The 23814-nt window shown below is 41.7% G+C and overlaps 1 protein-coding gene across 2 annotated transcripts; it reads left to right on the top strand.

Moving 5' to 3' along the window:
* The first annotated feature begins 31 nt into the window (after nt 1-31).
* On the top strand, nt 32-21188 carry LOC139012441 (glutathione S-transferase A1-like). Of its 2 annotated transcripts, XM_070418424.1 has the most exons (7): nt 32-88; nt 4425-4531; nt 7996-8047; nt 9084-9216; nt 11512-11653; nt 14118-14249; nt 20836-21188. In XM_070418424.1, the coding sequence occupies exons 2-7, from the start codon at nt 4445-4447 to the stop codon at nt 20956-20958; spliced, it is 669 nt and encodes a 222-aa protein (XP_070274525.1). In that variant the 5' UTR covers nt 32-88; nt 4425-4444; the 3' UTR covers nt 20959-21188. The 2 variants fall into 2 exon arrangements, with proteins under 2 accessions (XP_070274525.1, XP_070274526.1); XM_070418425.1 differs by lacking the exon at nt 14118-14249.
* Nucleotides 21189-23814: the final 2626 nt, after the last annotated feature.

The raw sequence follows: 23814 nt of genomic DNA on the forward strand, positions 1-23814 counted from the left end.
GAGGGTTGTCAAAATATTTAAGCATCTAACACAGATATTAGGCTGTGAGCTTGAGGAGCTGAGCAGAGAGACAGCGTGAACTTAATAGGTTAGTACTGACCTTACACATCTCTATAAATTTTCTTGTGTCCGTTTCACTTGGAAATTTCTTCAGAATGTGTTATTTTATGTGGGTAGTCTATGTCTTATTGTGCCTTCTTTGTGTGTTCAGGAGACAATTCAAGCATTATTTATTAGATCCTCAGGCCAGGTCTTTAAAGGAAAATAATAATCAAGAATTTTGAAAATGAAGGCAGAGAATTTGATAATATGGGGAAAGTAAGAGTGTTATTATTACCGGTAATGTGAAAATGCAACCATTGTAGTTCCAGGGAGAGCATGTGAGCTTACACTAAAATCGCTTCGCCATTATGAATGATGCATTAGTGTGTTCATACAGTAGACAACACACACTGGTACTGAATTTAAATTTGGCAGGGCACACATTGAGCAACAGGAAGAAAATATAAGACAATGGTTTTGTGCCTCTTGAACCATCACTTCCTGTTGGGAAACCAATTGGCAGCAATGCCTGCCAATCAGAATCTGAACTTACTCCTCTATAAGTGAATTCTTATATTAGCTTGTTGTTTATATGAGTTACTTTTTGATTAAGCACTTATCTTTCTTTCCCCTGTATCTCTTCCTGCTCCTTTTTCTCTTCCTCCTCACCTTGCACCCTAACCCTCCTTCTTCCTCTCATCCTCCGTCTCCTTCCTTTCCTTCTTTAATGCTTTTGACCAAAGGGTAGAAAGGGTTTCTTATAAAGAAAAGACTCAAACTGACTAGTGAATCTAAATGTATAGAGACTTTAGAATAGGAAGTCAAGTGCCTCTGGCTTTACATCTTAGACAAACTTAAGAAAATAATGGCCTTCTCTTGAGCTGTGAGGTTCCCAGTCTGACAGTTGGGATTCGCAAATTCCTTCTATTCGCCGAGTTAAGTATTCCTCTGGGCTACCTTGCCAAAGCTTTTTGGCATAACCATTGTGTTTCAACTATGTGGAAAGTTCTACTGCTTTGATAGTTCCATTTAAATAGCACAATGTTGTGTTTTATAATCAGGATTGGCTACTTCATCACCATGATCCCAGTTTATAATTTAATCATTCCATAATTCTATATTGTAAAATGGCAAGGCTTATGAGGGAAATCCTAACAAAACAAAACAAAAAAGGAATGGCTTTTGAGAAATCTACCCATGCCATGTCACATGGAGAGTGTACTGAACTTGGAGCAAACGGCCTGTTGAACAATGAACTGTGCTGAACACACTATGTACTACGACAACTTCTCGGGAAACTCACTTATTTAGTGGGCAACAAAGAAACTGATTTCTGCAGGCTGTGAAAATTCGGTAATATACTAGTAGAATAATAGGGAGTAACTAGTCGGAATGTCAGGAGAATTGGGATCTAAGTTAGACTTTATCACTAACCAGCTAGCTGGCAAATCAGACCCTCTCTTTGTTGTGTAGCATATTCTTTACACTCTTGAAGGACCAGCCTACTTCTCAGACCCTTTCTAGGTCTATAATTGGGGAAGTCTTGAGGGGAGAGCTACATACATCAATGGAGCATTAGTTTTCAGAAGGCGCATGAAGTTACCCAGTAGGGTGCAACCTAATGAGAGTCAGTAGTACCCTGGGAGAATTGTCAACATAAAAAAGAGCAAAACAGAGTTCTCATGCAGGAAAGCCTCAGAATTCCAGTTGTCAACAAGCTTATTTTTCTGATCAGGCTTAAGTCCCTTAAGGGGAAGAAACAAATCAGACTTGTTTCTTGTTCCCAAAGAGCCATTATTGCTTGATACATGAAGCTGCTCCATGAGTGTTAGTTGAGGAAGTTTGAATGAAACACTTAAAAAGCGAAAATATATTACATGTCACCCAGAAACAAGGTTCTAAGAAGCAAATAAATAAATAAATAAATAAATAAATATCCTTTGGAATATTTAAACTCTTTTTGTAACCAAACCCAGATTTGGCTGCCTTTGCAATGAGAGCCAAACTCATGAGACAGGTGCTGGTGAAAAAGGAAAGGGGTTTATTTGAGTGCTGGTATCTTGAGAAGATGGGGGACTTTCTTCAGTCCTCAAAACACCATCTTGAGATCTGAGTGCTGACGGAGGTTTTTATAAGGATGGACAGGGACTGTGCAACAATTAGATCAGGGGGAGGGGAATGAGAAGTGCTGCTTCTCCTAAGAAGGGGGAGCTTGAGAAAGGGAGTGGGCTTCCTCCCCTACTCTCAGAGTTCTCTCTCTTCAAACAGGAATTTGTAGATTTACTGAGGACACCTGTGGCCCCAAGCTGTAGTTCTCTAAGTTGTAAGAAAGGCTAAATAGGGAATGAAAACAGAGGGCTTTATTTACACACTTTAAGAAAACAGAGGGTTGGCTGCAGCCTTGAGAAAAGGCAGAATTTATTGCTTTATTGCAATGTTAACTTACAGTTACCTTTTGACATATAAAAATTTAAATTTCATGTATCTTTTAAAAAATATAACTATTGCTTGAAGACATATATGTTTTGCTAAGAAATTAACCACAAAATCGTGCAAAAATGCTTAAAAACATTTTCTGAGTAGAGGTCTAGTGACTAAGAATGGGACAGAAATTGTCCCCCCCTAAGTCTAGGCAACTGAATTCTTGCCTGGGCACACCTACCAGCTCCACCACTGTGACAACGGAATGGCATACACAGCTTCTATAAAGTGGCATCCTTCAGATCCTTGGTGGCTTTTTGAATATGCATAACCTTGATGGCCTGGGCAATGAGCACGAAGATTTGACCCTCTTGATTTCCATAATTTTGTGGGGTTTTCTGGGTCAAGTGAACAGCGAACCATTTTCAGAGGTCACCTCTGGCCTTTTTTGGGAAGAGCAAATCTTTGCTTTTTAATGACTTCTGTGCCTTTGTACTCACATCCCTGAGAAAACCTGCCCAAGACCTTTGCTGGAATTTCCCAGTCATTATGTGAGGAGCTCTCTTTGGCTCCTCCCATCTCTGTGCTTCTGTCCCAGCTTGGAACAGGGCAGTGGTGCTCAGCCAGAGGTGATTTTTGCCCCTGGTTTTATTTTGGGTTGTCATGATGGGAGAGAGGGACAGGGCACTATGCTACTGGCATCTGGAGGGTAGAGGTCAGGGATGCTGCTAAAGTAAATATCCTCCAATGCACAGGACTGCCCCTCACAGCAAAGAATTATCCAGCTCCAAATGTCAGTGGTGCAGAGAAACCTTAGAAAAGGGCCACAGCTGTCAGACTTCTTTCGCTGACCCCAGACTAATGAATTTCTTACCTTTCACAACAAACCAGAGCATACAATCACATATGCACACTCACACACAGTGTAAGTGTAATTAAACTTAAAATTTTATTTAGTAATTATGTAGTAAGACTTACTACATATGGCACACTGATATTTCCTATTATATTTCAAATGGAAAATGCTGGTCAGAACCCACTGTTCTGATTTCACAGCACATTGAGGGATCACAATTCATAGTTTACAAAATACTGTTTTAGATCAGGGGGAGGGGTGTGCCAATGAGGGGATAAGGACACATATGTAATACATTAATCAATAAAGAAATAAAATACTGTTTTAGAGAAGCTCCAAGACTTTGGTGTCCAATATAAGTTTTTTTGAAGTGTGTTCAAATGATAGCTTAACCACTTTAGGCCAGTTGCTTAACCTCTATAGCCATGAGAAACACCAACTATAACCTTAGAATAACAAGATCTACCTCAAGTCATTTTTACCAAGATTAAATAAGGATAAAAATTAGAAAGGGTCCGTTATGTGGTAGACACTGCACGTGTTAGTTCCTTTCCATGTACTATAAAGGTAATGCACTAACATTCCTTTTTCTATATGGAATATAAAATTCATCCAGCAGTGGAAAAATATAGAATTGCTATATGAAAGAGGAATGAACCTCTTCTTGTGTGGAGAGAACTTAGAAGGTTTTGGTGACTATCAGGCCAGGACTAAGCCCCACTTCATGCATTTGAACAAGAGCAGCAGGACAGCCAAAGAGCAGAGGACTAACTCTGCTCCCTTGTCCTCCTCCCTGTCATTAAGTCCTCTGGTTTCAAGGCCCCTCACGGGCTTGCTTCTCCTGTGTGGGATCCAGGCTGCTCTGTTTATATCCTCAGAGTGAGGACAAATGGCTACCTGAGACTTACTTGGTGCAATTTGACACCAATGGCCACTATTGGGTGAGAATATGGGCAAAGGAAGACCTCATGGGACCCTACCAATTCCACCATTAAGAAAGCAGATACTTCACCCTTCTGTTCAAATGTACACCATAAAATACAGTTTGCTTCTATGGTTTCATTCATTCATGCATGCATTCATTCATGCATTCACTCATGTTTAGAGAAACCAGGAGGCTGCGACATGGCTGGGAAGCCCAAGCTTCACTACTTCAATGCACGAGGCAGAATGGAGTCCATCAGGTGGCTCCTGGCTGCAGCTGGAGTCGAGGTGGGTTCTGAGTTCTGTCATCTTAAGTTGAATCCAAAATTGACTGTATTAAAGTATTTTCTCACATAAGCTAGGAGACTTCCATACTAGATGGCCTGTGAATGGTTTTGCCTTAAATAAAAATATTATGCATATTAGGAAGGAATTGGACTATTTGACCAATAAAATTTTTAAAAATCCTGCCATTGTAAGAGTACACGAAAATTTTAAAGGAAACAAAAGAAATAGCCACTAAACATAATTTATGGACCTTATTTGATTTTAATATACAGTAATATATTTGACACATATACAACTATTGATTGAATATTACAGGATATTAAAATCATTGTTAATTTTTTAGTTATGTGTGATATTGTGGTTATTTTAATAATAAATCTAATGATTTGAAATATAAAAGAGTTAAGTATTAAATGATCCTTTATATGGGGTTGTTTCGAATTTTCACAAGATAGGGAGAGTGGGTGGCCATCTAGATGACACAAGATTGGCTTGTGTGATAATGATTGTAGCTGGGTGATGGATACAAAGAGGATCTTTGTACTTTCATTTTGTACATGCTAGAAATTTTTATAATAAAAGGATAAAAACGATAATATTAGAATGTAATGTAATTAAAATTAAGATATAACCACAAAAGTGGAGAGGAGTAGATTATAACAAGCTGCCTGTTAAAGATTTAGGCATGCACTCAGCTATGATTGTGTTGTGCACCTTGAAGGGCCAGGTTCTGTGCTTGGTTCCGGGGATACACAGATGAACCAACAGACAAGGTCCCTGCCCTCAGGAAGCTTGCATTCCAGGCAGGACGCAGACAAGTGAATAGGTGATTAAAAGGAGGCATGGGGGCATCTAGGAGGACATCCAAGCATTTACAGCCAGAATGTCAAACTCGCGGCCCACAGGCCACATGTGGCCCACAACGAATATTTTTGTGGCCCAGCCAGTATAACAGTATGTAAGAAACATTTTAATAAAAATTTCATAACTTTAATTTTTATGATAATCCTGTTATACATAATCCTATATAATAAAAGCCTAATATGCTAAGTGTCCAACCATTCGGTCAATGGTTCGCCCATACGCTATGATGTGCACTGACCACCAGGGGGCAGATGCTCCGACTGCTGGTGGGGTCGGCCGATCGATACTGGCCCTGATTGTGCACTGGTGGGGTCTCTCGGCCTGGCTTGCGCCTTCTCGAAGTCCGGGACCCCACGAGAGATGTCGGAGAGCCGGTTTCAGCCCGATCTCCACAGGCCAGGCCGAGGGACCTCACTGGTGCACAAATCTGTACACTGGGCCTCTAGTTATTAATAAAAAACTACAACGTTCGCTAATGACTGATTACTGTAATCATGTTGCATTCATTTCCCTTACCCGCCTTACATGCAGTGGTACCATTTCTCTCCACTAATACTAGCAGCAAATATTCTAGCAGCCGATTGCCACATCATTAGTCTTGTACTGACTTGTTTGGTGTGTGCAACAGAAAATATCTCGCTTTCGGAGAACAAGAAAAATAAGTTTATTTGCGTTACGCTTATTAATTTGTGCAGTTATTCAGTGTCTGGTAAGTTAATGTTCAAGAAAAAATATTAATTTTTTCTTAAAATGTTCTATTATTTTATGTTAATGATGAGTCATTTATTTCAGCCCTTTGTATTCAGCATGTCTCTATGGAAATAAACCTAGGTTTCTATGAAAATGGAAGCTTTTGTTTTTTTGTGACCCACATAAACTTAAACCTTGTTTATTTGACCCGAGTTAGCCTTTGAGTTTGACATGCTTGATTTACAGTGTCAAAATGCCAGGTTCTGCATGGAAAATTGGTAGGTTTCTGTGGCATCTGTTGAGCTCTGCCCTCTAGAGGTGTCAATGAGAAAAACACTTTTCTCTCAGTCCACATCAGAGTGACTCAGCAACTCTGAGGGTTTTCAGGAGAGGGAGGCATGGATGAACTCAGGAAATTTTGTCCCATAAGTCAGAACAGTAAAGGAGGGTTTCAGGTGAGGTGAGACCGGAGCTTTAATGTGTTTCCTTCAGCTTCATAATAACATGTTTACCTGAGCCAGGATTATACTTTCTTCATTGGTTCATGAAGACATGGGGACTTGAGCCTGGCTCTTTCTTAATTTCATGAGTGAGGAAGTACACAAAAACTACAAATAGTGCCATGCAGCTTTTTTTTCCTCTCCATAAATCCACCCTGACTTCAGCTCTGGGGTTCAGGGGTGTGTTCAGAGCCTGTGGGCAGGATGAGTTCAGCACAGGAGGGCGACTAGGAGGTGATGTTGAGAACATCTCAGGCTTCCTCTGCTCCATCCCAGCTTTACTGAAGGGGGTGTGGGGTAAGGATCTTGGTGAGCATTCCTGGGTTCTGTGCTCCCAAAGGTAGATCTTTACAATCATTTTCATCTCCGTTAGCCTCACAAGCAACATCACACCAGCCAATGCCATCCTACCTTGGCCACCCTCCCTTGATGACCATCCTCCATCCTTTATGTTTGTCTTGCACTGGAAGCTTTATAAATTCCTGCACACATAACTCACTACCTATCAGGTCTTCCCCAATGGAATTATGTAGATCCACAATAGACTCTTCCACTGAGCAAGCTCGAGACCACAACTTTTATCATAAAATAGCCCTTTTAAACTATAAAATAAAATGAAATGAGGTAATTGTCATCTTGGTGACAGCATCTTAGATGGTTATGGGCCCATGGATATTCCACGCTGGGCGACACACAATTTCCTGGCCCGTCTCATATGGAGAGAAAGGCTTTCCTGAGATATCAAAACTCCATAACTACAAGAACTTTCCAGTCCCTTCCCTCTAATAACACTCCCCTCCCAAATCATGACCTGACCATTGACAGAGGTAAAAGCAGGTGGAGGTGAAAGGAACCTCCAAGTGTGAGCAGTTAAGTGCTGCAAGCCATGCTCTGTCCTCTTTTTAAAATATCTTTATTGTTGAAAGTATTACAGATGTTTTCTCCTACCCCCCTCCACCCTCCACCCATAACCTGCTCCACCCTGTTTCTGCCCACTCCCTAAAGGCCTTCCCTGCATTATTGTTTGTCCATGGGCTAACCATATATAAATTCTTTGGTCAAACTCTTCCAGCCCCTCACACCCGCCACTTCCCTCTGAAATACATCTTTCTATTGCATGTTTCAGTGTCTCTGGATCTGTTTTGTTCATCAATTTATTTTGTTCATTAGATTCGACACTATCATGTGATACTTGTCTTTCTCTGACTGGCTTATTTTGCTTCATGTTCTGTTCTTGATGGCTCTAATCTGAATTTCCAAATGGCATAATTGTACTCCTCTGTGTACCATGCCAAACTCAGGAATCTTACCCCCTCCATATGATGTACCAGACAGAGGTCATCTAAGGGTAAAAGTTCTGTAATGCTATGGAATGAATCACAAGAACTCCTTTACTCTTTCTGATTCTAGTTTGAAGAGCAATTTTTGAAAAGTCCAGAAGACTTGGAAAAATTAAGAAATGGTAAGACAATGTATCTAAATTCCTCTGATGAGGGAATAAATGCAATAGTGAGGTTTGAACACTCCCATGGTCGGCAAACTGCGGCTCATGAGCCACATGCTGCTCTTTGACCCCTTGAGTGTGGCTCTTCCTAAGCCTTAGGAGTACCCTAATTAAGTTAATAACAATGTACCTACCTATATAGTTTAAGTTTAAAAAATTGGCTCTTAAAAGAAATTTAAATCGTTGTACTGTTCATATTTGGCTCTGTTGACTAATGAGTTTGCTGATCACTGCACTAGGCAATGCCTATGAGTGTGTATGGTGGGAGCTGGAGGGTGGGTGAAAGAGGAAGAAAAGTAGTTCAAGTGTAAGGGTGGGGCTCCTTGAGCAGGTCTCATCACTCACTCAGGGCTAGGAAGGGCTAGAACTTATATTTACCAGGGAATCATCCCTTGTGACCTGGAATGCCCGCTCCTTGCTTCTCCTCCTTTCTACACCCGCTGTGAGGAGCTGTGTCTGCTCAGGACCCCACCTATCCACTGACACTCAAACACATGCATCAGGGTGAAGAGAGTAGAAATAGGCCCAGCAGTAACTTTGAATGATCTCTATGGTTTGTTGCAAGGTAATGTCCTAGCAATATTGCAGATGTTGAAGTCAGGGAAAGAGATCCCTACAAAAAATCTCTCTCAAAACCTGCCTTAAATGCTATGAACACCGCAAGAATTACTGTGGGAACTTCCCATTTGAAATGCCATCGGGCTGGCAGCCTGCTGCAGCCTCTCTCCAGCTTCTTTTAAAAATATCCACAAAGATAAATCAATCGCAAAAAATACAGGCAGTTACCATGTATCTGATGGAAATAAACAGGTAAATAAAATAATGAGTTAAAAAATAAAAAGCAGACCGATAAGAAAAAGGACTGTAAAAAACTAAGAACAAAATGCCATTTTGTTAAAGTATTACCTGATAATTTCAACAAACTTGTTTTCATCTTAAAAGACTGTGATCCATTAGACATTTCACTCTACTTTTTCTTTTCTCTTTTCAAAAGATGGGTCTTTGATGTTCCAGCAAGTGCCCATGGTGGAAATCGACGGGATGAAGCTGTCACAGACCAGAGCCATTCTCAACTACATTGCCGCCAAACACAACCTGTATGGGACAGACATAAAGGAGAGAGCCCTGTAGGTATTTCTTCTGTTTTTAAATAAACAATTAATAACAATTTAGATTCTTCCTTGAATGATCAGGATTGTGTTGGGGATCATGACCAACAGCAGCATGAGCCTTTGAGGTACAGACTGAGGTCCAGGCCAGCAGGGAGCATGAGGAGGAGGGATTCCACTTGAAGTGGAATCAAGCAGTGGGATTAGAAAGGAAGACTCAGTCCACAGAGGTAGCACAGGGAGTGACAGGCTTTTCCAAACACTGGTGAACCATGAAGCCAGGAGGATGGTGGAGTCAGGACTCCAGGTGCTCAGGCCTTTAAAGAAAAGACTGGGGAAGGAAAGGACACAAAGGGGCTCATTCTCAAGTTCCAGAAATTACAGGAATAGTTACCAGGAACCTAACTCACCAGCCCGTTGTATGGACTCGACTCTTGACAAGGGTTAGCAGAGGCAGGTTTTCAAGAGGCCCGGTTTACTTAGAACATTATTATTTTATTTTATTTTTTTACTGAAGCAGCCAGATTTATTCAAGGTAGCTACATCTGGGAGGGGTGGGGGTGTTCTCCTTCTTTTTGAGAGGGAACCACATGATTGAAACTAAAACTTGTAAGTAACTGGTACCACTTACTCGAAACGTTGAACATAGACTTATCCTATGTCAGCACCTCCACCTCTAGGTATGTGCCCAAGATAATAAACACTACATCCCCACTAAACCTTGTACTGTGGCTTCATAGACCTCCTTGGGAGCCCTCAGGTGAAATCTGAAACTGGCTCCCATCTGGGAAGGGCAGGGAGACACTGCAGAAAAAGGCCCTCCAGTCCTTATTGGTAGGTGGCAGGTTTAATAAACAAGGAAATTTGTTCATGACCACAAGACGAGTAGTTTTCTGAATCCACCTTCCAAGATCTTAAAAGGTTATATAGAGGCCTCAACTGGCTCACATACCAAGTCCAGATGGTCTTATCACCACATTCCTATCCCAAGGCTGTGTCCTGGGGAAGGCATGTGGAGAGCACATTCCAAGCACAGGGGAGGGAGTGGGGAGCCTCCAATTGCCCAGGTCCAGCTTGCGGGTCAAATGACACTCACATCTTCTTGATGACCTTCCCCAACATGCACACAAATGTTCATAGCAGCATTGCTCACAATATTTAAAAAGTGAAGACAATAGAAATGTCCATCAACTGGTGAATGAATGAACAGAGTGCGATATTTATACAATGGAATGTAATTTAGCCATAGAGAGGACAAAATTCTGATGTAGGTGACAAGATAAATGAACTTTAAAAATAGTATACAAAATGAAAGGAACCACACACAAAAGGCTCTATGTGAAATGATTACATTCATATGAAATGTCCAGACATTTAAATCCATATAAACAGAAAGTAGTGTGTGATCTCCTGTAGAAGGAGTTTTGGGGAGATAGAAAGTGACAGTCAAGAGCACGGAATTTCTTTTGGGCATGATAGGAAATGTTCTGGAATGAGAGAATGTGATGAGATTTCAGAATGTACTAAAAGCTACTGAATAGTATACTTTACATAAAGGGTGATATTTATGGAGTGTAAATATAGTATTTCAATAAAGCTGGTATATTTATAAGTATTGTAGAAAACCCAGTTTAGAACAAAACTCCTCTATAATATGCACTGGTTGGCACTACTAATATATAAAGGATCGCACCCATTCAGGGGATGTTTTAGGTGGAGTCTTGAGCACTGCAAATGTGGCCAAAGTTTAGAAACAGCACATGAAGAGGGTTGGGAACTGTGTTCTTTGGGGACTGTGTTCTATGGGAACTCATTGGAAAAACTGCTAATATTGGGCATATAAAGGAGCCTGGATGGTATAACAGGATGAGAGAGGGAGAGGGACATGACTGAGGTGTCTGTACCAGGGACTCTCTGCTGATTCCTCAGGTGGCAGGCCTTTAGCCTTATGGATCACATGGAGTTTGTGCCCAGAACCAACCACAGCAGAGATGGCAAACCCTAGGTAGCATCTCAGTGGGTACTTGCAGTGACTCCACCATTTCTCTATGCCTGTGACTCTGGACACCTCACTGATGTTCTCTGTCAGTATATTTGGTCATGGGCATAACAAAAATTTTAGACGTAGATAACCACCTTGATATGAAATGTTAAAGTTAAAAGAAAATCATAGCTTGAATGACTGGTATATAAAAATTCACCCAATGGAGGTGAATCACTTTGCCATCTCCCAATACACCATTCTCTTACATTTTTAAACTATAACATGTAAGACAGGTGACAGTTGAAAATTGGGTCATTTTTGTCTTTCAGGATTGATATGTATTCAGAAGGTATTGCAGATTTGAATGAAATGACCATGCGTTTCCCACTATACCCACCCGATCAAAAAGATGCCAACATGACCAAGATCAGAGAAAGAACAACAAATCGTTATTTCCCAGCCTTTGAAAAGGTAAGTGGACTGGTCAGTGTTTGGGGAACTGAGACTAGAGGACAAAGATAACTGGTGCCTGGGCAGTCCTGCATCTTTGACCTTCACTTCCAATGGGCCCTCCTGACCACTGATGGAGCACCCTGGCTCTCCAGGGATGTTATCAAAATCAGCTGTGGGGAGGACATGTACCAGTAATACCCAAGTTATAATCTGTCAGCAAAAGTTCAGTTTACTAGGACCTGACTTAGAATTCTCTCTTTGATGGCATTTCATGGCCACAGTTAGAGCCATACTAGCGATTGGAGTAGATCCTGCAGAGCACCATGCAGGGGCTTTGCATCCAAGAGGAGCACAAGGGAAGCAACTCATTGGAAAATATGCTGACAACAGGCAACATGACCCCAACTGCCCACCAGGAGGATATGGTAGTGTTTCTGTGATGGATGGGATGTATCTAAACAGAGAGAAAGGCAGTGGGATGGGGAGGAAAAAACAGATAAAAAGACGTTAAGGAATAAATAATCTACAAATTTTGTGGATATGTCTCTCAAACTTTTGAGGGAAGTCATTCAAAACTAAGGAAATAAAGTTCCATCAATATACATAATACATATATTAGATAATGCTTCTCTTTGAAGGTAAAAGGGAAATATTTCACCCTGAAATCATCTATACTAATAAAAGGGTAATATGCTAATTATACTGGAAGACCTTTGGGGAGACCTTCTGGACATCCTTCTGGACAAAACCATGATGATGGGGTGGAGGCAGAAGCCATTAAGGGCGATCAGGCCAGGAGGGGAGGGCAGTTGGGTGTGATCAGGGTGGCGGGTGGGGTAGGAGTTAGGGAGATCAGGCCACCAAGGGGGGACAGTTGGAAGTGAGAAGGCAGGCGGGGGAAAGTAGTTGGGGGTGAGCAGGCAGGCAGGCAGGTGAGCGGTTAGGAGTCAGCAGTCCCGAATTGCAAGAGGGATGTACAACTGTCTGATCGGTCCTAAACCGGCATTCGGACATCCCCCAAGGGATCCCAGATTGGAGAGGGTGCAGGCCGGGCTGAGGGACACCCCCACTCCATGCACAAATTTCATGCACTGGGCCACTAGTGCTAAATAAAAATAATGAACAACAACTACAAAAAGATTGTAAGGGATACATGAGGCTTACATAGAAATAAAAACATTAATACTGAGGAACTTATTTTTATTAAATATTAAATCATTCATTCACTCAAAAAATGTTAATTTGTTGCTTGTGTGTGAGGTTCTATACAAATAGCAAAGAATTTGGTATTAATAAGAACATACTAGTACACTCTCCTGGTCCTTGTGATGCTAAGAGTTTAGGCACATTTCCCATGATGAAAACCTAAACAGACTTTGCAATTTAGGTATATCTATACTTTGAAAACAAAAGGTTCCATGAATAAAGAGCCCTATGATCACGTGAATGAATGCAAAATGCATATAACAATATAGCATTTGATATTTTATTGTAGTCATTAAGTACTTATCCATTCATATCTATCTATCTATTTATCTATCTATCTATCTATCTAGTCTGAACGGGTATTTGCCAAAATGTTATCTTTAGTCAGTGGTCCACATGTGTTTTTCCTCTGTGATTTCCACATTGCTGCAATGATTTTAATAAGCATCACATATTTCTCCAATATTTAATTATAAAAAACAGAAACAGAAAAGTTGAAAGAGATATACAATAAACTCATATATACTGACCACCTAGATTAAAAATTAACATTTTATAATTATGTTTGTTTAATCATATATCTCCCCATCCTCCCTGCTGTAATCAAACATTATTTTTTGATGCATTCAAAAGTAAGTTACAGGCAACTGCAGTCATCCATAGGCTGTTCACATGTGAATTGTAACAAATTCTCCTTATGTTATTGAGAGGCACAGGTGGCTTAGGAGTAAGAGACAATGTTGTAAGAGAAATGGTGAGTTCAAATTGGTCCAGGATTATTTCAGTTCCTACATAAGTAGACCAGGAAATGAGATGAGCAGACAAGAGGAGAAATATAGACTCTGAAATAGTGTTCTTGGGATTGAGGAAGGATGTCATGAAGATGGAGTCTTTGCCCGAAGGAGAGAGAGAACAGCCTGGAGAGGCAAGTCCTGAAATCTCAGGGCTGCTGAGGCTTCCAGGCGTGTAGCACATAGAAACACAGCGCAGTCAGTGCAAGCCCTGGCCAGACCAACATGCACAGAGGGAGCCCAGCGATGTGGGAATGGGAAAATGAGATGGTTGCCTGGGCTTCAGCCGAGGGGTGAGGAAGGAACGGCAAAGACCTGCTTCTCTCTGTCTCAGTGAGTCAGGGGAGATGAATGTGGTCTGATGCTCTGCACCTGTCCAGTGAGACAGCCCAGATGGGAAGTCGGGCTGGAGAGACCTGGGCAGGAGCAGGGGGACCCAGCCTGAGTGCACCTGTGTTCATAACCTGCTCCCTCCAATTCACCAGGTGTTGAAGAGCCATGGACAACACTACCTGGTTGGCAACAGGCTGAGCAGGGCTGACATTCACCTGGTTGAACTTATCTACTATGTTGAAGAGATTGACCCCAGCCTTCTGGCCAACTTCCCACTGTTGAAGGTGATCCCTTTCACAAGCCTCGGGAGGGAACCCACCTCTCCCATCTTGGAATCTAATATCTGGGCTCTTGGACTGGCCATGTAATGATTGCATCATTGTCCACACCCCGCTGCCCCCAGGTCTACAAAATTTTCTCGTAGGCCCTGGTCTGAGGCAGGAAAAGAATCTTGTTTTGGGGATTCGGAAAATGGCGGAGGCTTAGACGGACGTGTTGGTGCTATGTCCCGGAGCAGATAGGGGCGAGCAGCTGAAACGGGTAACAATCAGCCCGATCAAGCTGGGGAGGTTCAGCTGAGAGACAGTCTGCAGCCAGGAAAGACAGAGAACTCCTAAAAAATGCGGATGGTTAGAGATTGAGGTCGAAACTTCCCCCTGGGCGCCAGTGCAGCGGCGAGACCGCGCCGTCTTGGGAAGCGGTTACCGGCATCCAGAGATCGGCTACTAACCCGGAGGCAACGACTCGCAAGCAGCGCGACTGCAAGAGGCCAGAGGAGACCTGCACCCCTCCACAGAAAGGTTAGACTTACCCCAAAGCAGATTCAAGCAACAGCGGCCTCCTGATCACCACACGCTCTGCCTGGGGAACAGTTGCTGTGTGTGAAGCCTCCCTCCACCAGCCAGAAGAGCCACCACAACTGTGAACAGCACCCACCAGAGGCTCTGCTATCAACAGAGGAGCCGCTGCTACCACAACCGCCCAAGGAGCAACCACAGCCCGAGGAGCCACTGCCACCCAGGGAGCAGCCACTGCCACCCAGGGTCCAGCCACTGAACGACTCAACAACTAGTCATGTCAGTGAGATCAAACATGGGTAGACAAAGAAACCCCCAAAGGAAAGAAAAGGAGGACTTGCCAGAAAAGCAGCTAAGTGAGACAGAGATATGCAACATGACAGAAAAAGAATTCAGAATAAGGTTCCTAGAGTACATGCACCAGATGTTCAAGAAGCAAGAAGAAACAGATGAAAAACTCAACTACTTATGCAAGAAGCTAGAAGAAACAGATGAAAAAATCAACAACTTAAGTAAGTCCCAAGAAGAAATGAAGAGCGACATAACTGCAATAAAAAACACCATTGAAAGTATCAACAGTAGACTGGGAGAAGCGGAGGACCGAATTAGTGAATTAGAAGACAAGGAAGCAAAACACACTCAAACTGTACTGCAAATGGAGAAAAAAATTAAAAGACAGGAGGAGAGCCTAAGGGAACTTTGGGACAACATGAAACGAAACAACATACGAATAATAGGGGTGCCAGAACAACAGAAAGATGAACATGGATTAGAAAACCTATTCAAAGAAATAATATCAGAAAACTTCCCTGAGGTGGGGAAGAAAAAAGTCACACAAGCCCAGAGAGTCCCAAACAAGGTGAACCCGAAAAGACCCACACCAAGACACATCATAATTACCATGGCAAATGTTCAGGATAAAGAGAGAATCTTACAGGCTGCAAGAGAGAGACGGAAAGTTACATACAAGAGAGCTCCCATTAGATTATCAAATGATTTCTCAACAGAAACACATCAGGCCAGAAAAGAATAGACGGAAATCTACAAAGTGATGCAAAGCAAAGGACTGAATCCAAGAATACTCTATCCAGCAAGGCTATCATTCAAAATTGAAGGGGAAATAAGAAGCTTCACAGACAAAAAAGGGCTAAGGGAGTTTATCACCACCAAGCCAGCCATGCAAGAAATGCTAAAGGGACTGGTGTAAAAAGAAGAAATATCAAGCTCAGAAAGAAAACAGCCACACACACACACAAAAAGAAATGGCTACAAACAAGTACCTTTCAATAATAACTTTAAATGTAAATGGACTAAATGCTCCAACCAAAAGACATCGAGTGGCTGAATGGATAAAAAAACATGACCCATACATCTGCTGTCTACAAGAGACCCACCTCATTAGAAGGGACTCACACAGACTGAAAGTGAAGGGATGGAAAAATATCTTTCATGCAAATGGAAAGGAAAAGAAAGCTGGGGTAGCAATACTTATATCTGACAAAATACATCTCAAAGTGAAGGCCATAACCAGAGATAAGGAAGGCCACTTCATAATACTAAAGGGATCAATACAACAAGAAGATATAACCCTGGTAAACATATATGCACCCAATGCAGGAGCACCCACATACATAAGAAAACTTCTGGAAGATATCAGGGGAGAGATCGACAACAATACAATCATAGTAGGGGACTTTAATACACCACTGACATCACTGGATAAATCCGCTAGACAAACAATCAGCAAAGAAACAGCAATCCTAAATGACTCACTAGATCCGATGGACTTAATTGACATCTTCAGAACACTTCACCCCACAGCTGCGGAATATACATTCCTCTCAGGTGCTCATGGGACATACTCAAAAATAGACCACATATTGGGTCACAAGCAAAGTCTCCACAAATTCAAGAAGATTGAAATCATAAAAAGCATCTTCTCAGACCACGATGGCATAATGTTAGAAATAAACTACAATAAAAACAACCCAAAATACTCAAACACTTGGAAGCTGAATAGCATGTTATTAAATATTGATTGGGTTACTGATGACATCAAAGAAGAAATTAAAAACATCCTGGACACTAATGACAATGAAAACACAACAATCCAAAACCTCTGGGACACAATGAAAGCAGTCCTGAGAGGAAAGTTTATAGCTCTACAGGCCTATCTCAAAAAACAAGAAAAAATGGTAGTCAATCATCTAACTCTACAACTCAAAGAATTAGAAAGAGAGCAACAAGAAAAGCCCAGAGTGAGCAGAAGGAAGGAGATAATAAAGATTAGAGCAGAAATCAATGAAATAGAGACCAAAAAGACAATACAGAAAATCAATGAAACCAAGAGCTGGTTCTTTGAAAGGATAAACAAGATTGACAAACCCCTAGCCAGGCTCAACAAGAAGCAAAGAGAGAGGTCCCAAATAAACCAAATCAGAAATGATAGAGGCGAAATAACAACAGACCCCACAGAAATACAAATGATTGTTAAACAATACTATGGGCAACTCTACTCCAACAAACTAGACAACCTGGAGGAAATGGACAAATTCCTAGAAAAATACAACATTCCAAAACTCAATCAGGAAGAATCTAAAAACCTCAATAGGCCAATAACTATGGAAGAAATTGAAGCAGTCATCAGAAAGCTTCCAGCAAACAAAAGCCCAGGGCCAGACGGCTTCACAGGGGAGTTCTACCAAACATTCAAGGAAGAACTAAAACCTACCCTCCTCAGACTACTACAAAAAATTCAAGAGGAAGGAACACTTCCAAGCTCATTCTATGAAGCCAGCATCACCCTAATACCAAAACCAGGTAAAGACATCACAATGAAAGAGAATTACAGGCCAATATCCCTCATGAACATAGATGCCAAAATCCTCAACAAAATCTTAGCAAATCGGATCCAGCAGTACATCAGAAGGATCATACACCATGACCAAGTAGGATTTATCCCAGAGATGCAAGGATGGTACAACATCCGTAAATCAATAAATGTGATACATCACATAAACAAATTGAAAGAAAAAAACCACATGGTCATATCAATTGATGCAGAAAAAGCATTCGACAAAATCCAACACTCATTTTTGATAAAAACTCTCAGAAAGGTGGGAATAGAAGGATCATACCTCAACATAATAAAAGCCATATATGACAGGCCCACAGCCAACATCATACTCAATGGTCAAAAACTAACACCATTTCCCCTAAGAACAGGAACAAGACAGGGATGCCCACTCTCACCACTCCTGTTCAACATAGTACTGGAAGTATTAGCCATTGCAATTAGGCAAGAAGAAGAAATAAAAGGCATCCAAATTGGAGAAGAGGAAGTAAAACTGTCCTTATTTGCAGATGACATGATATTATACATACAAAACCCTAGAGACTCCATCAAAAAGCTACTAGACTTAATACATGAATTTGGCAATGTAGCAGGATACAAAATTAACCCCAAGAAATCTGAGGCATTTCTATACACCAATAGTGACCTTTCAGAAAGAGAGATTAGAAAAACAATCCCATTTACCATCGCACCAAAAAAATTAAGATACCTAGGAATAAACTTAACTAAAGAGGTAAAAGACCTCTACTCAGAAAACTACAGGACGTTGAAAAAAGAGATAGAGGAAGACATAAACAGATGGAAGAACATACCATGTTCTTGGATTGGTAGAATCAACATCATTAAAATGTCCATACTACCCAAAGCAATCTATAAATTCAATGCACTTCCCATTAAAATACCAATGGCCTTCTTCAAAGATCTAGAACGAACTCTCCAAAAATTCATCTGGAATAAAAAAAGACCCCGAATAGCTGCAGCGATCCTGAGAAAGAACAAAGTAGGTGGGATCTCAATGCCGGATATCAAGCTGTATTACAAAGCCACTGTTCTCAAAACTGCCTGGTACTGGCACAAGAACAGACATATAGATGAGTGGAATAGAATAGAGAGTCCAGAAATTAGCCCGAACCAATATGCTCAATTAATTTTTGACAAAGGAGGCATGAACATACAATGGAGCCAAGATAGTCTCTTCAATAAATGGTGTTGGGAAAATTGGACAGATATATGCAAGAAAATGAAACTAGACCACCAACTTACACCATACACAAGAATAAACTCAAAATGGATAAAGGACTTAAATGTACGACAGGAAACCATAAAAATTCTAGAAGAATACAAAGGCAACAAAATCTCAGACTTATGCCAAAACAATTTCTTCACTGATACAGCTCCTAGGGCAGTTGAAACTAAAGAGAAAATGAACAAATGGGACTACATCAAAATAAAAAGCTTCTGCACAGCAAAAGAAACCATCAACAAAACAACAAGAAAACCCACTTCATGGGAAAACATATTTGCCAACGTCATATCTGATAAGGGCCTAATCTCCAAAATTTATAGGGAACTCATACAACTTAACAAAAAGAAGATAAACAATCCAATCAAAAAATGGGCCAAGGATCTAAATAGACACCTTTCAAAAGAGGACATTCAGAAAGCCAAGAGACATATGAAAACATGCTCAAAGTCACTAATCATCCGAGAGATGCAAATCAAAACAACAATGAGGTACCATCTCACACCTGTCAGAATGGCCATCATCAACAAATCAACAAACGACAAGTGCTGGAGAGGATGTGGAGAAAAAGGAACACTTGTGCACTGCTGGTGGGAATGCAGACTGGTGCAGCCACTATGGAAGGCAGTATGGAGGTTCCTCAAAAAATTGGAAATGGAACTCCCATTTGACCCTGTGATTCCACTTCTAGGAATATATCCCAAGAAACCAGAAACACCAATCAGAAAGGATCTATGCACCCCGATGTTCATAGCAGCACAATTCACCATAGCTAAGATCTGGAAACAGCCTAAGTGCCCATCAGTAGATGAATGGATTAGAAAACTGTGGTACATCTACACGATGGAATACTATGCTGCTGTTAAAAAGAAGGAACTCCTACCATTTGCAACAGCATGGATGGAACTGGAAAGCATTATGCTAAGTGAAACAAGCCAGTCAATGAAGGAAAAATACCACATGATCTCACTCATTCATGGATAATTAAGACCATTACAAACTTTTGAACAATAATAAATACAGTGGCAGAGCTGCCTCAAACTGATTGTTAGACTGCAGTGGGAAGGCCAGGGAGGGTTGGGGGACAGGAGGGAGGGGAGTAAGAGATCAACCGAAGGACTTGTATGCACCCATATAACCATAACTAATGGACATAAGACACTGGGGGGTAAGGGAGGGCAGGGGCTTGTCAAGGGCGGGAGGGAAAAAAGGACACTTATGTAATACCCTTTGTAATACTTTAAGCGAAAAAAAAAAAAAAAAAGAATCTTGTTTTACCAAGGAAATTGGAGGTGGATGCTGCCCCAAGGAGAATAGTTTGTCTTTCACAATGAGAGGGACCCAGGGCTCAGCGTCTCTGTGCTCAGCCCTGTTCCATGCAGTTTCTGTCCTCATTTCTCAGGGATTCCCTTCCTCCCCCGTGTGTCCTGGTCTCTTACCTGAGTCTGTGTGAGCAGATCTCCTTCCTCTGATTTCCTTCCCTCAGCTCCTGCTCCTTCTCTCAGACGCTGTTTTCTCCCCAGAGCCCCTCCTTTCTCTCTCTCTCTCTCTCTCTCTCTCTCTCTCTCTCTCTCTCTCTTTCTCTCTCAACTGCTTTTGACTGTCCACATGGTTGGCCTTCTATATTTTCTATCTTCAGCTCCAGCCCAGTTGTCCCACATATTCATTTCTCCAGTTTGGAGCCTTTACTTGTGTTGCTCTGACAGTCACATTAGTCTTCCTTGTCTGCACAAGAGTGAGAATCCACAGGATTTCCATGTGGGAAGAAGACTGTGAACTGAATCCTGTCTCTGGGGAAAGTGCTATTGAGCTGTGTTTCCTTCCCCTTATCTTCCTTTCTTGCTGGGTGTCCCTTTCCCAGCCCCCTGCTGGTGCTGATGGAGGGGACTCCATTGGTCTGTCCTCAGATTCCCTGGCCTGTGTAATGAGCGGTGGGTGTTGTGTCTCCATCTGAGGCTGTGCTTTGTGCATTGCAGGCCCTGAAAACCAGGATCAGCAACCTCCCTCCTGTGAAGAAGTTTCTGCAGCCCGGCAGTCAGAGGAAGCCTCCCGCAGACCCAAAAGCTTCAAAAGCAACCAGGGAGCTTTTCAAGATTTAAATAAAGCAGGCATGGATTCCTAGCACATGCAGGAAGTTATCCAACAGTGAAATGCTCTACCTTGGATTTTGTGACAATAATAAGCTTTTGCAAGTAATCAAATAATAAACTACCATGAGGTGATTTAGTTACAATTTATTCTTGTTCATTAAGATCCAATATGAAATCAGATTTTCAGTCTCCTTCGATTGCATCTCTCTTGGAATTCAAAATGAAATAAAAAAATGGAAACATGGACTATGAGGTCTCTTTCATCTTTTCCAGTAATTGTCATGTGTCTGTCACAAAGCTCTTCAAAGTGTTGAGTGTCGAATTCATATCTGACATTCTCAGTTGTTCACAAGAAAACAGGTACCCCTCTTGGTAATGGCATAAGAAATTTTCTTTAAGAGCTGTTTTCCTTCTGGTAATAAAAATGTTTTTGTTATGAGTTTTGCTGTCGTGCAATACAACAGCGATATGCCTACTATGGACTCATTAGTGTCCTAGCGGGTGGGGAAATGATGAACAAGACAACAAACCCAAGCTCTGCTCTCTGGTGCCTTTCAGTCCATGACTCCCTGGCACATCAACGCTCTGGTACTTAATGTTCTGTGGAGCCCCTGGCTGGGCTTTCTCTCAGATCACTCAATGTTGCTCAGACCTGGACTTCCAAGGTACAGATTACATGTATAAATTATATGTTACTGAATGCATATAAAATCTTTTTTCTATTTTTCTGGCCTGTCACTGGGCCAGAGTGGCTGGATTAGGAGTGATTTCTAACTTTGGCCACATTCGTGGCTTATAATGACACCCTCCCAGAGAATCTGGGTTTTGGGCTTTGGCATAATTGAGTTCTTCTTCCCACAATGAGCTTCCCCATAGCATGGAGAAGGAGCGGACAGACACATAGGGTTCCCTGACTGTAGCTTCCCTTCCACCTAGTCTGCTGTCTCCTTGCAACCAAAATGATTTTCCTAAAATGCACATTTGAGTATCACCACCTTCTTTAAGTCCTTCAGTGAGTTCCAGGCCTGTGGGAATTCCTCCTCCCATCTGTCCTCACCCCCTCCTTCCACCTGACCATGCTTAGCTCCTCACCTCAGTTGCTTCCCAGGGTGAGTCGGGCTCTTCTCTGTACCTTCCCACAGAGCCCTCTAACAAAGCTGAATGCCACCGTGCCTCCACACGCTCCTGAGAGGGTCTGGTGTGCGGGCATGGCTGGGCGGCATCTCTACTGCTCCATCACAAATGGCCATAACACCTTGCCCAACTCCACCCACAGCTTGATGACCTAAGGGTTTGAATCTGGGCTTTGGGAATTCCTCAGGATTTCACACACATTCTCCTCTGTCTGACATCTGTATTCATTCACTCATGTCTTCATGGATGTATTCATCTCATTCAAGTGCAACATAGGGATCTTGCATGGATTCTGATGCAAATAAGTTCACTGTAAAGAAACCCTCATGAGACAATGGATGAAATTGGAATGCTGAATATTTAATGAAATTAAGGGATTATAATTTTTAGTCTAACGAGAGAAGAGTATTATTATGCTTAGAAAGAGTCCTTACCTGTTAGAGATTGGCATACTCAATTTCTGATAGATGGGTGATAGGCTGTCAAGGATTTGCTTCAAAATAATCCCATGGTTGTGGGAGAAGTAGGTTACCATATATTAGTTTCTTGTGTTTGCTATAACAAATTACTAAAACGGAGGGACTTAAAACAGCAGAATGTATTCTTCACACTTTTGGAAGCCAGAAGTTCAAAGTCAAAGTGTTGTCTGGGCTGCACTTCCTCCAGAGCTTTAGAGAACCCTTTCCTGTCTCCTTCAGCCTCCGGTGGCTTTTTGCTTTCCTTGGCTCATGGTCACATCACTCCAATCTCTGCCTCTGTCTTCACATGAACTCACCGTCTGTGTGTCTGTGTCTTCTCTTCTGTTGTAAAGACACTTGTCATTGGGTTTGGGGCCCACCTACATAATCCAGGATGATGTCATCTCAGGTTCCCTTACTTAATTACACCTGCAAAGACCCTTTTTCTAAGTATGGTCACATTTACAGGTTCCAGGTATTTGGACATGGATCTGTCTTTTTAGGAGGTCACCACCATGACCTCCCCACAACAGGGTACGGATCAAAAACATTGTTGGCAATTCTGAAGCAGGGGGATGGGTATGTTGTGCTTTCTCTACTTTCTACCATTCTCTCTATGGTTGTATTTGTTGGAAATTTTCCATTTAATAATTTAAAAAACTATGTTATTTATTGAGCTATTATGTGCCAGGTGCTGTGCCAGACAATTGGGGACATGACTGGGAACAAGATAAAAGCCCTACCTCCAAAACTTCACAGAGTTTGGGGAAAACTGATATTAAACATATAAGGTCAATAATGCTGTAGTGGCTCAAAGTAGAGTATTCCAAACAGAACAAATGGCTTGTGCAAAGGCCCAGAGGCTAGCAAGCCTGATATGAGTGTGGCATAGAGGAAAAGGTGTACTGACCAGGTTGCCAGATTTAGCAGAGAAAATACAGGATGCCCAGTTTAATGTGAATTTCAGATAGACAATAAATAATTTTTTAGAATAAGTATGTCCCTTGTCTGAAATTCACATTTAATCAGGTGTCCTGTATTTTATCCAAAACCCAACAGAAAAAGTATTCCACCATCAGCTTGCCCTTTACTGACCTCAGCTCCCTTTGCTGCTCACAGAAGAGGTTTATTATTTGCCTTAGTCCTTGCATCCAATTCATGCAAACCTCACAGCAGGCTCTTCAAAAAGCCATGCCCACTGATTGGCTGAGAGAGTTTCACAATCTGAAAAGTTTTGTTTAATCTTTTATTTGCTGACCTTGAGAAGGAACAT

Source organism: Myotis yumanensis, unplaced genomic scaffold (genome assembly GCF_028538775.1).
Source record: "Myotis yumanensis isolate MYYU_CA2020_CCGP unplaced genomic scaffold, mMyoYum1.0.hap1 SCAF_6, whole genome shotgun sequence".
Classification (NCBI taxonomy): Eukaryota; Metazoa; Chordata; class Mammalia; order Chiroptera; family Vespertilionidae; genus Myotis; species Myotis yumanensis.

What these genes read in the sequence shown, in the direction of transcription:
- LOC139012441 (XM_070418424.1), top strand. Translation starts at nt 4,445, where the DNA reads ATGGCTGGGAAGCCCAAGCTTCACTACTTCAATGCACGAGGCAGAATG. An exon ending in TGGCTGCAGCTGGAGTCGAG is followed by an intron (nt 4,532 to 7,995) that starts GTGGGTTCTGAG and finishes TTCTGATTCTAG; the next exon opens with TTTGAAGAGCAATTTTTGAA. An exon ending in GACATAAAGGAGAGAGCCCT is followed by an intron (nt 9,217 to 11,511) that starts GTAGGTATTTCT and finishes TTTGTCTTTCAG; the next exon opens with GATTGATATGTATTCAGAAG.